Below are 15,008 nucleotides of genomic sequence, written 5' to 3' on the forward strand. Positions count from 1 at the left end.
CTTTTAGCCAATTCAAGCTCTTTAAGCTGAATTTCACTGTTCAAATTAAAGCCCTCCTGTGGGGTCTTCTAAAGCTTTTTATCTGTGCTGCAGTTAATTCTTCAAACATGCCGTGGCTTCAGTACTTCCCTCTGAGATCTTCCTTCAAATAAGCACATCAGAGAAATGGAGAATTTTATCTGTCTCTGTACAACATACCTATATTTATGCAAATCAGACAAACACAGGCTCATAGTGGAAGGTGAAGTCAGATGTCTTGTTTGATTCTCTGCCACAATCTGCTTTCTATTTACCACAGAACATTTTGCCAGAAAAACACCAGCGGGAGCAGGTCTGGGATGCACAGGGAAAGCTTTAGCAGGGACTTAACAGACCATTCCCACATCAGATTTCTATGAATAACCAGGAGGCACTCTACAAAACAAATCTCAGCTTTATTAAGCAAGTGTTCATTGTGCAGTTACAGCCTTGGAAGCAGAGCTCAGACCTTGCTGTGTTATTGTCAGACACGGGGAGGTTTCTAGTAGGTTCTCTCTCCTGTTGCAGCTGCAGTGAGGGCTGAGCAGCTGAACTCCAGAGTGCCAAAGCCTGGGACTAACCAAGCCCGAGGAGAGGGTGAGGGTTGTAAAACCAACTGAGCTGCCACGGGAGTAAAGCTCTGCACGGCTTTGGTTTGTGGCGTTGCTGTTGTGCATGTGTGCATCGACAACTAAACAGGTACAGAAAACAAGCTCACAGCACGATGATGCCCTATGATAATGTACACTGGGTGCGGGAGCAGGAGCCTCAGACCTTCCCTGGCCTCCTCCCGGCTGTAAAGATCCCGAAACAGCCCGAGCTCCGTGCAGTGCTGGATCTGGCACCGCAGTGCCCCTGTCCCCAGCTGGGCACTGCTCTGAGAGCTGCCGGCGGGGCAGAGCCTCCTTTCCTGCTCGCACTGGCGGCGTCTGGCTCTGGAGTGCAGAAAAAAGAGCCCTTTTGGTTCTGCAAGAGAGAGAATTCAGGGTGAGGACTGGGCTTTGTTTCACTGCAGAACGCGCTGTTAATGAGGCGCGGTGCGGGCGAGGGACAGTGAGATCCCTTTGTGGGCTCTTACAAACGGTAAGATTTTTTCCCCAAAATCCCCTTTTTGGGCTCTTACAAAGGGTTATCACAGCCCTGATCCTTGGAATGGGTCTCTCTGGAGTCTGTGGTGGCTCTAACTCGCGTTTGTCTCTGCTGTTAATCCTTTGTGCATCGCGGTCCTGTTCAAACCACCCTCATCAGCAGGGGCTGGCACAGGACATGAGAGGAGCTCGCTTGATGTCACTTTTGAGGAGAGCTCTGCCAGCAGGAGCTGACCTTTGGGACATTCCTTAGAGCATGATCCAACAGCCAAGCTTCTCACTGCTTACACACAGAGTGGTGCAAATGATCACAGGATCGAGCCAAGCTCTGGTCAAACAGCTCCAAACTCACATTGTTTTACTCTGCTTTACAAAATGAGCATCTCTGGGCTCTGCTCACAAAGACATCCCAGCCTGGCTGGGCCAAGTCTGGGAAAGACGTGCTGCCTGTGCTGAGCCTGGCCCTGCAGCTCCTGTCAGCCTTCTGCTCATGGCCACAGCTGGGACACAGCTGGACAGCCCTGACCCAGCTGAGGGACAGGCTGGCAGCAGCGTTTTTCCTAGTGAATAGCTTGAAATCATTCTAGAGTTTGGTATGATAAACCCGTGCTTGGCTTCCTCTCTCCCGTTCCTGGGCAACCTCATTGTGATGTAAAAGTTGGATTCAGTGGCCTGGCCCTGATGGGAGCTGAGAGCTGAGTCACTGCTGGAGAGGTGCTTTGGTGAGAGGCTTTTTCTCTTGCAAAAAAAACCCTGGGTTTGTTTATTTCCTGTACAAGCACTGTGCTATTTGTGCCTTTCCCCTTTGCCTGCCCTAATTGGATTAATTAAGGGTAGATGATGATTGGATTGCAGGGCACTCACCTCTGACCTCATGGCTGCCTCCATCACATGACCAAACAAACTCCAGTTTGCCCAGTGCCACAGTGAGACGAGTGTTTACTGGTTTTCACTGGGACAAGAACCTCTGACTTGAAATGACTGGTTGGGGATGGGTGAAAGGGAACAGAAAGAAGAGAAATACCAATTATTTAGGATGATTCTGTAGGGGAATTGGGGTGTCAACATACAGAACGTCAGCTGTGAGAGCAGAGCAAGGCTGGCTGCAGGCTCTCAGCACCTTGAAGCACTGATAACTCTTCTGGAAAAGCAGTGTGCTCCAGCCCATGGGCAGCTGTGCCAGCCAGCCTGGGCACCCTGCTCACCCCGTGCTGGGACACACAGAGAGCTGGGCTGGGCACAGCTTCCAGCCAAACAAAGCATTGCCTCATCCCTCCCCTTCTCCCTCACCTGCCCACAGCTCCTGTGCCAGGCCCCTCCCTCCAGGAATGGTCATTCCCACACAATTCGCTGGAATTTAATGGGCGTGACCTGGGTACCTACTGGGACTTTGAAGACTTTTTGAGCAGCGCAGTCTCGGAGCACGAGGATGCCTTTGTCTCCTTTGTCTTTGTCTCATGGCCCACGCAGGAGGGGCTGCAGCCACAGGAGCTCCTGCCCGGGGGGCTGTGGGTGTCTGGCAGGGCCAGGCTGCTGTCCCCAGGCTGGGGTCCCATTTCTGGGGGGCTGTGGGTGTCTGGCAGGACCAGGCTGCTGTCCCCAGGCTGGGGTCCCATTTCTGGGGGGCTGTGGGTGTCTGGCAGGACCAGGCTGCTGTCCCCAGGCTGGGGTCCCTCCTCTGGTGGGCTTGGCAGGTTTTCCTCCCCCATTCCTGTGTCCTGCTCTGGCTCGGTGGGTTTGGGTGGGTTTGGGTGCCCCTGTGCTGTGTCCTTGTCATCTCCTGGCGCTGCTGGCAGGGGGGTCCCCATGGGGCTGCTGGGCCTGGGGGGCTCTGAGGTGTCTGTGACAGGGACAGAGCCCTCGGCTGCCCCGTGGCCGCTCATGTGCAGCTTCCTCATGTGGTGCACGACGGCTGCAGCATTGAAGGCTTGCTGGGGAAGGAGACAAAACCCTGGTGAGCAGCTGGTGGTGCCAGGACACGCTGTCCCCCCACCCAGGTGACACCAGCACAGCACTGTCAGCACTGGCTGTTTGGGGTGGGCACATCCCTGTCACCCTGATTTTCAGCCTTCTGATCTTGTTTACATAATTCTACTGGAGTTTCTCATGCATGTAACATAAACAAAGTAGATTGTTTATGTATTCCTCTCTGTGATGGACTGCTGGTTTGACCACTGGGGCCAGAGGGGTGTTCCTCTCGTCCTCCAATCCTTGATCAAATTCCAAATCCTATTTAAACCCCAAATCGTAATAAACTTCCTCTTTCTCTGCTCGCTCTCAACATGACAAGTGAGTGTCATTCTTTCATGTTGTAACTGTGACACATCCCTGCCATAAACATCGAGTGCGAGCTGCTGATGGTTTGGGGTTCACAGCTGCTTCCAGCCAAGAAAAATGGGGAAGAGCTGGGAATGACCCCCTGCCCTCTGCTCTCCCTGCAGCCCCATGTTTGTGGTGAATGTCCCACATTGAATATTTGAATATTGCTTTGAATATTGCTCCAAACACCCTGTAAACATTGACTGTGGGCAATTCCAGGTTTGGAGGATCCAGGTTTGGAGGATCCAGGTTTGGAGGATCCAGATTTTGGGTGCTCACCCCCCCCAGCTGAAGCCCTGCTCGGTGCTGGCTGACAGCAACTGGTGTTTGTTGGTGAAATGGCTGTGGACTCCCAGCAGCAGCCACTTACCCTCCACTTGCTCTTTGCAAAGTTTTTCTGGATCTGAGCGCTGACAGATGGGTAGATGTCACGGTGAAGGGCTGTATTTCCATTAATCCTGCAGATGGGAAGAGGAGAAAATGGGCTCGTAGGCAGATGGCATTTGTAAGGCATTCCACATTCTGGAGGCGCTGAACTGCTTTGTACGTTCAATCAGCAATAATTAAACCCAGAGGAAAAACAGCAACAAAATGTAACACAAACACACACTTCAAAGCCTGGGAAGGCTCAGGGTGGGACTTCTCCTCTGCCTCTGTTTGTGGAGGCAAATATGCACAAATTGCATCTTTAATTATTCATCCTTTGCTTTCTTTGCACACAAGAAGGAGCCAATGAGGGGGAGGCAGTGACGTTAGTGACAGGGTGGGGGACACTGCTGCTCCTGGGGACATTCCTGGGGACACTGCTGTTCCTGGGGACATTCCTGGGGACACTGCTGTTCCTGGGGACACTGCTGGGGACACTCTTCATCTGGGGACAGTTCTTTTCCTGTGGAAACTCCTGCTCCTGGGGACACTCCTGGGGACACTTCTGTACCTAGGGACACTCCTGCACCCTGGGACACTCCTGTTCATGGGAACACGCCTGTTCATGGGAACACTCCTGTTCTGGGGACACGCCTGTTCTGGGGACACTCCTGCTCCTGGGGTCACTCTCCTGCTCCTGGGGTACTCTCCTGCTCCTGGGGACATTCCTGCTCCCAGGGACTCTCCTGTCCCCTCTCCCACGGAGCACATGGAGCACAGAGTGGGACCTGGGGGCTGCAGAGTCCCCATGGCCCCCCAGCCTCACCAGGGGTGCCTCAGGGCCTCCTCACAAGTGAACCTGGCGCTGGGGTTCTTCTCCAGCAGGTGTCGGATGAAGTCCTTGGCTGCTTGGGAAAAGGGGAAAAGCAGAGAAAAAAGGTTATTGTCTCCTTCTTCCCACAGCTGATCCCAACAGAACACGGGAAATGCTGCTGGATGAACACCATAGAGGAGATGGGGTTGGTGTCACTGCACCAGGGCAGGTTCAGGTTGGATACTGGGGAAAATTCCCTCACTGGAAGTGATCAGACAGTGGAAGGGGCTGGCTGGTGGAGTCACCATCCCTGGAAGGGCTCAAGAAATGAGTAGATGGTGCTGGGTGATATGATTTGCTGGGCGTGGTGAGATCCAGCCAAAGGCTGGACTTGATCTTGAAGATCTTTTCCAACCTCAACAATTCTGTGATTACTCCAGTAAAGGAAGATTCTTATAGTGACAGGCTCCAGATGAAAAAATATCAACTCTGGATGTACCAAGCTTCACTCTTAGATTGTGTGAATTGGAGCATAATTATTCACCTAAAAAAACAACTCTAAAAACCATGAGGTGCAAACTGAGCAGATTTAGAGGTTGCCCTGAAGAGCTCTTACATCCCTGCCCTTTTTATTTCCTTCGTTTTTCTTGCAGGAAGGGCTGTGATGTTTGTTATTAAACCCCAGCTCACCCCCTGCCAGGTCTGTTTGTTTGTTTAAAAGATTGATGTTGGAATAAGCCGTGAGGATGGCGCCTGCAGTGAGCTGTGCACGGGGGAGCAGCTTGGGCTGGGGAAGTGGTGGTTGACAGGACAGAGGAAAAAAATGGGGAAAAAGCACCTAAGAGTCTCCCTTCTTACAGAATCACAGAATGGTGTGGGTGGGAAGGAGCCTTAGAGCTGATCCCTGTCCTGAGCAGGGACATCTCCCACTGTCCCAGGTGGCTCCAAGCCCCGTCCAGCCCGGCCTTGGACACTTCCCAGGGAGATCTAAGCTCGCTCAGGGCTCAGTAATAATTTGTGAAAATCAGATTTACATTAACCACGGCCTCAGCTGAGGGTGCTGCATTCCAGGCAGGCTCCAAACACTCCCCTCCCTGCCAGGGCAGCTTTGCTTTGGCATCATCCCCCTGCTCTGAGGACATGGAGCCTCTGACCGTTCCCACATCTGAGGGTTTGCTGCTGTCAGTGACTCAGGTCAGGGCTGCAGCCCTCCCGTCCCTGCTGGGGCAGCACAGGGGGTTCAGGGGCTTGGCTGCTCTGGGGATTTGGGGTGGGAGCCTGCAGGAGGGCGTGTGGGGCTCCCCAGCCCTGGAGCTTTGGGGATTTGGGGCGGGAGCCTGCAGGAGGGCATCCCCAGCCCCGGAGCTTCACCTGACTCGGAGATATCGTCCCAAAACGGAGACTCAAACTCGTAGTAACCTTCCTTAATCTTTTCAAAGAGTTTGGATTCAGTCTCTTCATAGAAAGGAGGGTACCCACAGAGCCTGGAACAGAGCAGAGAGCAGAGACCCTTCAGCGCCACCCCAGAATGGGCACAGGCTCCTCCGGAGGCCACACAGTGAGGAGGGACAGCAGGGACAGGGGAGCTGTCTGCCCACTCCGCTGTCCCTCTCTGCTCGGGGGATCAGCAAAGCTGCACAAAAGAGTTAAAACCGTCACTGTAGCAGCGAGGGGACAAAGCCACAGCTGGTACCGAGCTGAGCAGTGTGGGAGGAAACGAAACAAAAAGTACCCGGGAAGATGGAATGGTATTTGTAGGGATCTGGAGAAAAAAACAAAGCATGGGATGAGGCACAGAACAGAGCAAATGTGATTCCTTTCATCTCCCCTCCTGCTCTTGATTCCCTTTAATTTCTGCGTTTAGGAGGCATTCAGTGCTGTGCTGCACAGGCAAAGGGAGGTCTGGGGTCGCCCCCGCCCCGCAGAGCCCCGGGGGAGTTGGGAAGCTCCGGGAAAAGCAGCGGGATGAGCTGCTGGTACTCACAGGATGTAGGTGATGACCCCGATGGACCAGCAGTCCACGGCTTTGCTGTAGGGCTTCTGGGCCAGCACCTCGGGGGCTGCAGGACAGCAAAAGCAAAGGGGAATTGTGAGCGATAATGAATTATCCAGCACTGGGAGAAGCAGGAGTTTCAGGCAGTGACAGCCCCACTTCCCAGCTGAATTGGTCTGCGGTTTTTCGTATCTTTTTTGTGCCATTATATAGAAAGAACCACAGGCAATCTCTGCCTGCATGCTGAGGTTTAACCAGACCCAATGCAGTCTGGTGAGAATTAAACAAAATCTCATTGTGTTAAAGTATTTTTTATAATTTTTTCAATAAATATATTGCCCTCAAAATTACCCTTTTCTTTGCATTTTTGAAATATTGAATTTTTTCTGTCCCTACACCCATTTATAAGGTCTGTGCAGTGCATCTGTGAGCCCCATGTTGTTACCAACATACTGATGTATTTCTTTCCCTTCTTCCAGGCAATGTCCTGGATGTGCACAACCTTTTTTTTTCCCCAGGAAATCCACCAGCACAAGGCCACTCCTGCCCCTTGGCTCACCTACATATCCTGGAGTGCCACAGGCCGTGGACATGATCCCGTTCTGCTCCATTTTGGACAAGCCGAAATCCGTGATCATGATTTTGGAGTTCTCCTCGGGGGTGAGGTACAGGAGGTTCTCGGGCTGTGAACAGGGGGTGGGGGTGGTCAGAGGGTGGAATTTGGGGAAGGAAAAGAGCCAAGAGATGTTACTCTTGCCCTTAGAGGGGCAACACGTTGTGACGTGGGAGCGGACCCTCACAGGGGACAGCAGGCAGCAGGAGGTCAAACATGGAAGGCTCTTTATTATCTGACTCTAAAAGCTTATATACATTTTGTACAGAGGGCCCAGATTGGCCCAAGGAGGTTACAACCTCCTGACCCCATTGGTCACTATGACCATCAGTTAAATTCTCTCTCAGAGAACAAGAATGCAAAACATACAGATAAATTCTAAGAATACAATATTGTTTACATGAAGCAGCGCGAGAAGCTGCTGCAAAGACTCAAACACTTGAAAGCAAGAAATGCAGGGGTGACAAAGAGGAGCAGGGGGAGGCGGGGCAGGGCAGGTGAGGTGTCCCCAGGTGAGGGGGACAGGGCTCACCTTCAGGTCGCGGTGCACAATGCCGTTCTCGTGCAGGTATTTCACAGCTGTCAGCACCTGGTGGATCACCAGGCTGGCGTCCTTCTCCGTGTAAACGCCCCTCTCCAGGATCCTGTCAAACAGCTCTCCCCCGGACACCCTGCGCAGACAGAGGGCAGCTTAGGAAGAGAAAAGGACTGGGAAAAACATAAAGTTTTTGTGTCAGGTCTGCTGAGTTTGTGGTGCTCTCACAGCAGTTTGTGGCAGGCTGATGGGTGCTCCTGGTTGCAGTTCCAGTGAGGATTGCTGGCACACCTGGGCACTTTGGGTGAGGCTGTGGGCAAGCCCTGGTAGGGCTGAGCTGCAGGTGCCCAGCCCTGCTCAGGCTCCACTCCACAAGTGTTTTCAGGGTTTTGTTTTTTACTGAATTTGCAGTAAAGCAGCAGCAGCAGCCGGGTGCTCAGAGCTCTTCCTCTGCTGCTGACACGGTGCCCATTCCATTTCTAGAAATCCTGCGTGGCACAGCTTTAATTAGAAATACTTCTGTCTCTGCCCTGCTAAACTGTGAGGAATTCATTTGCATAAATAGATCCAAACCGTGGTTCAGAAAGTTGCTGTTAGAGTGGGGCTGGGCCAAGGGGACACGAGGAGTGTCTGGGGTGGTTCCAACCTCGGCACTGAGGGTGTTTGGATGGATCTTTGGGGGGCTCTGGCGTGCTGAAATCCCACACATCACCCTGCTCCTGCCCTGCCCTTCCCCTGTGGCCCCAAGGAAATGGCCCTGCTGGTACTCACAGCTGCATCACCAGGTAGAAGTGGGTTGTGCTCTCGTAAATATCTTCTAAAGTCACGATGTTTTCGTGCTTTATTCTGCAAAGGGAGATGTGGGTCAGAAACAAATCCTGGCAAGGGCAGAAGGGGCTTCTGAGGTGGAAAACCTCACAGTCATCTTGCTTTAATCACCAGGGAGAGTTCACTGGGTGTTCTGGGGCTGCTGTCCCTCCCCCTGTGTGGCACAGGATCACTGCTGCCCATCCAATTCCTTTTGGAGCCCCAGGCACCATCAGAGGGGGGACCAGACCCTTTATTTGAAGCACCCAGCACATCAGGAACGCTCCCTGGAGCCTCACACTCACTTTTTCAGCACTGCTATTTCGTTCTCCAAGCTGCTGTCCCTGTTGAGAGGAGACTTCTTGATGCATTTCAGAGCAAAGAGCTTGCCAGTGCTCTTCTGCTTCACCAGGAAAACTTCTGAGAAGGCGCCTCTGCAGAGAGGGGGAGAAGCTGCATTTCAGAGGGGGCTGAGAAATACCAGGGGAAAGCAGCGTGATGGAAACTTTACATGGATGCTGATTCTAAAGCTGGACCTGTCCTGGAGCAGCCCCAGACTGAGGATGTTCAAGGCAAGGTTCAATGTAAATAGAACCCCACAGGATGTTCAAGGCAAGGTTTTGCAATGTAAATAGAAGCCCCCAGAAAATAGAAATTTTTCTTTTCTGTAGAGAAAAATGTTAATTCTGCACAGTCCCAGCAGGGAGCTGCAGTCTGGGTTGGTGTCACCCAACATTCTGCAGGTCTAAAATGCAAAACAGCAGGAGGACCCCAGTTAATGTTTAAATTCAGCCTCTGATTGTTCTGCCTGCAGAGGCTGCTGCTCCCTGTGTCCCCTGGTGACAAAGTGACAGTGAGTGTCTGCTCACCCTGAGCAGCAGGAGCAGGTATTTATAACCTGCCTAAACCCCAATCCTGTTAGAGCTTTGTCCTGGGGAGCTGAGCACGGGGCTGGGGCAGTGACAGTGACACGGGGCCAGGTCAGTGCTCGCTAATCCTCATCAAACCACAGCTCCTTAATTGGGGGTCATTAAATGGGACTTGCTCTGAGTCTGCAAAACCCTGCAGGGAGCTGAGGGCAGGGCAGGGCAGGGCAGTGCTGTGGACCCTGGAGGTGAGTGACAAAAACGCTGAGGTGGTTTTAAGTCCCAGATCTTCATTTCAGTTCTCCAGAGAGCTGAAGCGATACATGTGGAAAAAAAAAAAAATCCCAATTTCTAATGCTAATTTTTCCTATTAAAGCAATAGTAGGAAATGAACAACCTACAAATCAGCTGCTGGGGCATCTGTTCTACATCTCTGTCCCAAACAGTTTATAATAATTATACCCCTTATTAAAAATGATGAATCAACAAGTGGGCTCAGAGAGAACAAAGCTTTTTCTAACCTCATTCCTTTAGTGAAAGCTGCTGGATAATTCAATTAATCTCTGAGGCTGATAAGGCACAGAATTTGGAGTAGCTGCTTCTTTAGGAGCTTTGTCGTGGGCTCGGAAGTCACAGAAAATTTGTCCATGACAGAACTCGCTGGTGGAGGTAATTCAATTCCTCCCCCACCACCCTGGAAATGTTTTGTTGTCTCATCCCCATGAATAGGCAAATCAAGCTGTTAACAGCACAGGGGAAGGATTGTACAACTCCAACATCCTTGTTTTTGTTTCGTTCCCCAACTGAGTCAGGGTTCCTGAGCTAAATATACAACCTGTTATTGTAATTCCTCTGCCTGCGCCAGCCCCTGACCTTGCAGCAGCAGGAGGGGGGCAAAAACCTTCCCGTGCAAGGCTCCCTGAGGGGCAGAGGGGCTGCAGGGGAGGGCAGGGGGCACCTGGGGCTGTGCCTGGGGCTCTTTGGGAAGGGTGAGCCAGGAATGGGATCAGCAGCAGCAGCACCCTGGGCACCCCCTGCCATGTCCCTGTCCCAGAGGGAAGAGGAACAGGCTCCCTGGGACATTTTTCCAGGGCCAGGAGGGTCTGGGGAGCTGGGTCTGGCTGCTCCTGGCCCGGGGACAGCGCGATACTCACGATCCCAGGGCCTCCATGAAGATGAAGGTTTTGCGGATGTTGCTGGTCTGCTTCTTCCAGGAGCCGCTGTCTTCCTCCTCCTTGCGCCCCATCTCCTCCAGAGTGGAAGCAGGGAACGCTGGCAGGGCAGGGGCAGAGCTCACTGGAGTGGTGTGGGTTGGTGGGCAGCCCAGGCTCCCCAGGGACAGGCAGAATTAGGTCTGGGAGGTGTGAAATGCTCCACAAACCCCTCAGCACTCGTAATGAGTGGAGGGACGCTGGAAGGTGAGAAGGGAACCTGGAGACAAGGGAAAAATAGATATAAAAATAGATATAAAATAGATATAAAAGTGATCCTGGGCAGCAGGGGCATGGGGAGCATCCCTGGGTGTGTGCAGCATCCCCCTCCCCAGAGCCAAAGGCCGTGGGACACAGCTGAGCCTGCAGAAGACAAAGCAAAAGGTTTTCATGCGTTTTTTATCCCTTTGGAAAAGGCAGAAGTATTAAAGCAGAGAAAAAGCTGAAAGGTCTTTTTTCATGAGAGACAGCTTAGATATTGGATTCCTACTGAACCTACTTTATCTCCCTAATTAGCACGTTTGCAGGGTTTTCAGCTCCTTGACACAATTTTTAAAGGTTAATTTAACGTTATTGGAACCAAAATTGACTCAATTGTAAACAGTTGAAGGCTTCAGTCCATAAAATCACCAAAGGCCTGGTGAACTTGACCTTTATTTACTTTCTGGTTTCTGATGCCTGAAAGCTCCTAGAAATACAGCTCCTTCCAGAACCCAGCCTTGTCGTGCTGTTTGAAATCAGGGAATTCATTCACAGAGATGCTGATCAATCAGTAGAAGCCTTTCTGCCAATTATTTTAAGTCCCTAATTAATTGTTTTTTCTTTGCAGTCATCTGCCCATCCCAAATCTGCAGATCTGGAATATCACAGGAAGAGAATTAGACAGAGACATCCAGCTGGTGATGGCAGGTGGATTTTAACCACTTGAAATAAATATCAGACCTGGCAGGGTGGTGCTGAGTGACAGGGAGAGCTGAGAGGAACTCTCCATTCCTCTCCCAGGCTGATGTCAACCAGAGAATATGAGGTGAAAAAAGAGGAAAAAAAAAATAATCCAAGTAGGTCAGGCTGGCCCTGGGGACAAGTGGCATTTTGGGCTCCTGTGCTGAAGCACGTCCTGGTTGGGAGCAGCTCCATGGGACAGAGGGAACAGGGCAGAGAAACTCTCCTGCACTGGGCAGAGGTGACTGTCCCCACCACTGGGGTGATGCACACTCACTTCTGAGAATTTGGCCCAGTCAAGGGTTAAATTTGGCCAGTCCTGGCTCATCTCAGCTCCATTCCTGGAGTATTTTTATGTTTAATCCCTTGTGAATTCAACAAGTTCCCTCTTTTAAAGGGGATTTTGCTCCCGAGGGAAGGTGGTCTCATGTTCTCCTGTGAATCCCCTGCTGGTCCCAGAGCTGCTCCTGCTGTCCCTGGCTGTGGGCAGTGCTGGGGACAGCAGCCCTCACCCCCTAACAGGGATTTGATTTCCTGCTTTCTCAGCTCCTCTGTGCCATCACCAGCAAAGTCATTTCCTGTGAGGAACGGGAGTTGCTGCTCTGAGAGCAAAATAATGGAAAGTTTGAGTTCCTCAGATATAAAGCTGCACATGGCAGGGGGGTGGAAGGGAAGGATCTTTGAGGTTCCTTCTAACCCAAACCATCCTGTGTTTCCAGAGGTGCTCAGGGATGGGACTTGCCCCCTTTGCTCCTGTTGGATCACATCCTTCCCCATGGATTTTCCTCTTTTGGTACCAGGGGAAGAGTTTGCCAAGGGCTTGGTGCAGGACACAGTGGCCTCAGTCCAGCCACGATTATGGGATCAGGAGAATGAGAATCCCCTGAGTCTCTGGGAGCTCACCTTTGTCTCTCACTCTGCTTAAATCACCTGTTGCACTCCTCAGCAGCTGGTCACAATGCAATGCTTGATGGATTTGCTCTTTGCCTTTCCTTATTTATTCGAGCTCTGGTGCAACAGTCCCAAAACCCCAGAATGGTTTGGGTTAAAGGGACCTTAAAGCTCACCCATTGCCACCCCTGCCATGGCAGGGACACCTCCCACTGTCCCAGGCTGCTCCAGCCTGGCTTTGGGCACTGTCAGGGATCCAGGGGCAGCCACAGCTGCTCTGGGCGCCCTGTGCCCTTCCCAGTGCCTTCACCTTTCCCAATGTTTTCCCCCAAACCTGGTTTATGGATGGACTCACTCAGCTGGAGAAACCTCCCACAGGAGTGAGAACGTGTCAGAAGTTGGGCAAACTCCTGGTGCTGGGACTGGCAGCTTTTCCTGCCCTGCTCTGTGTCCCTCTGCACCCTCCCACCCCTGTCCTGCCCTCCTTCCCCTGCCAGCTCCACTCCAGGTGTGCCTGGGGACAGCTCCCAGCCCCAGCAGTGGGATGCACACAGGGGGCACCTGGAATTCCCATTATTTTAACCCCTGATCCCGAGCAGGGGCTGTGGTGCCCTTTTGCCCGTTCACTCCTGGCAGTGCCGCCCCCCGGTGTGCCACGGTTGCATAATGAGGTTGAAAAGCTCATTAACTAAAGCAGGTGAGAACCTCTGGAGCTGAGGATGAAGAGCACAACAACACGGCTTCTATTTGTGCAGCTTCCCCAGCAGAACAAATACAGCAGCACGCAGGGCTTCAGCTGAGTTTATATTGTAGATAGAAGATAATAAACAAGTTTGATATTAATGTCTGGCCTTTGGGCTCTCCGACAGCCTGAGCCAACCAAGTGCTCTGCTCTGTCTGATCCTGCACTGCTCGGAGTGCAGGGGATGTTATTGTGACCTTGCTCAAATCTTTCCTGAGGAAATTTGTTCTGCTTCCACATCTCGCAGCAACAAATCCATCTGCAGGCAGCCCCTGCTCCTGAATGGATGCTCTGCATTAGCAGGATGATTGTAAGTCATGATTAATGCTCTCGTGACAAACTTCCATGTGCAGGGGGAACAGGCAGGCGGCTTTGGGGGGTTGCCTTTGGAATTAGAAGTTTATAGGGGAAAAAAAAAGGAGAATAATTGAAAGGGCTTTGATTTTAAAAAAGAAATACAGCAAAGCAAGCAAATCTGCATGTGAATGGACGGATGAATGAATGAATGGAATGCCAGGGCAGCCTCCCTGTGCCAGGGACAAAAGAACAAGAAACTGAAACCACGAGCTCGCCATTAAAAACAAACCCACGTCAAAGCTCCCATATTCCCCCCACCACGCCATCCATTCCCAGGCAACTTGGGGAACACTTGCAAGATCTCCATTTTCCTCATAAACATCCCAGATTCCCTAAAACCCGTTGGACGTAAAATGTCAGAGACAGCTTTCCATGAAATCGCTGGACACAACACGAGTGCCGGAGGGGAGAACCCCTCTGGCATTTCCCTGTCACCGCATAAAACCCATTTAAAAGCAAAGCAGGTGAGCGGGGGTCCCACCTGCTTCCCTGCAGGAGCAGCAGCAGCAAATGGCTCGTGAGGAAAGAATATTTCGCTTACCCAAGTCAGCACAGACAAAGCAACTCCTGTTGGTGCTGGCGCCTGGCTCCGGCTCTGCGGGGATTAGAGCCCCACGAGGAGGAGGAGGAGGAGGAGGAGATGGAGGGAGTCACCGAGGGCTGATGCAGCGGGGCTGGGGGTCCCGGGTGCCGGCAGGGATGGAGCTGGGTGTGCAGCACAGCTCCTCTCCTCGCCGCTGCTGCTCATCCATCCCCGGGCGCGATGCAAATGGGATCTGCCTTCCTCAAACCACTCCTCGGGCTTTGGAAACCGCCCCGTTCCGCTCGGGATGGAGCTGGGGGCTCTGTGGGGCTGCTCTGGGACAGGCTCCCCCAGCAGCAGCTCCAGCACTGCCAGGGGATGCTCCTCTCCCTCCTCAAACGGCTCAGGGGATGCTCCTCTCCCTCTTTAAACGGTTCAAGGGATGCTCCTCTCCCCCTTTAAACAGCTCAGGGGATGCTCCTCTCCCTCTTTAAACGGTTCAAGGGATGCTCCTCTCCCCCTTTAAACAGCTCAGGGGATGCTCCTCTCCCTCTTTAAACGGCTATGGGGATGGTCCTATCCCTCTTTAAATGCCTCAGGGGATGCTCCTCTCCCTCCTCTCCCTCTTTAAACGGCTCAAACCCACGGAGAACACTCACTGAGCAGAGGTTAATCTCCATGCCCCAAATTCGGGCTATTTTACCCCACACAATGGCTCCGTTTTGACTTTCAGAACCTCCCTGTGAGTGCCTGCTCCATATGAATAGAGGAAATATTAATAATTCTTTGAGTCTTTTCTACAGTGCGGGGTGTTTTAGAGCTGGCAATAACAACTTTACTGACTGCGTCCTCAGTTGATTTACACTGCCATCTAGAATAATGCATGGAAAAAAGTCCACATCATTGTGAAGTTTAGTTTTATG

General features: G+C 52.1%; 1 protein-coding gene across 1 annotated transcript; it reads right to left on the minus strand.

Annotated features, from left to right (window-relative positions):
• Positions 1-552: 552 nt before the first annotated feature.
• Positions 553-14,171, minus strand: CAMK1G (calcium/calmodulin dependent protein kinase IG). The gene is made up of 13 exons (XM_083878429.1): positions 14,104-14,171; positions 10,574-10,850; positions 8,859-8,987; positions 8,518-8,592; positions 7,744-7,882; positions 7,158-7,281; positions 6,590-6,665; positions 5,977-6,089; positions 4,618-4,696; positions 3,796-3,883; positions 2,490-3,037; positions 1,971-2,087; positions 553-984 (listed from the first exon to the last, which is right to left on the minus strand). Exons 2-12 carry the CDS (start codon positions 10,663-10,665, stop codon positions 1,994-1,996), a joined length of 1,557 nt encoding a protein of 518 aa, XP_083734555.1. The 5' UTR covers positions 10,666-10,850; positions 14,104-14,171; the 3' UTR covers positions 553-984; positions 1,971-1,993.
• Between the last annotated feature and the right edge of the window lie 837 nt (positions 14,172-15,008).

The sequence above is a fragment of the Zosterops lateralis genome, assembly GCF_965231275.1.
Source record: "Zosterops lateralis genome assembly, chromosome: 26".
Lineage (NCBI taxonomy): Eukaryota > Metazoa > Chordata > Aves > Passeriformes > Zosteropidae > Zosterops > Zosterops lateralis.

Coding starts and splice junctions, on each gene's coding strand:
- CAMK1G (XM_083878429.1), bottom strand. CDS start 10,665: ATGGGGCGCAAGGAGGAGGAAGACAGCGGCTCCTGGAAGAAGCAGACC. Junction 8,593..8,858: donor GAAATAGCAGTGCTGAAAAA/GTGAGTGTGAGG, acceptor CTCCCTTTGCAG/AATAAAGCACGAAAACATCG. Junction 3,884..4,617: donor GAGGCCCTGAGGCACCCCTG/GTGAGGCTGGGG, acceptor TCCCATCTGCAG/GATTAATGGAAATACAGCCC.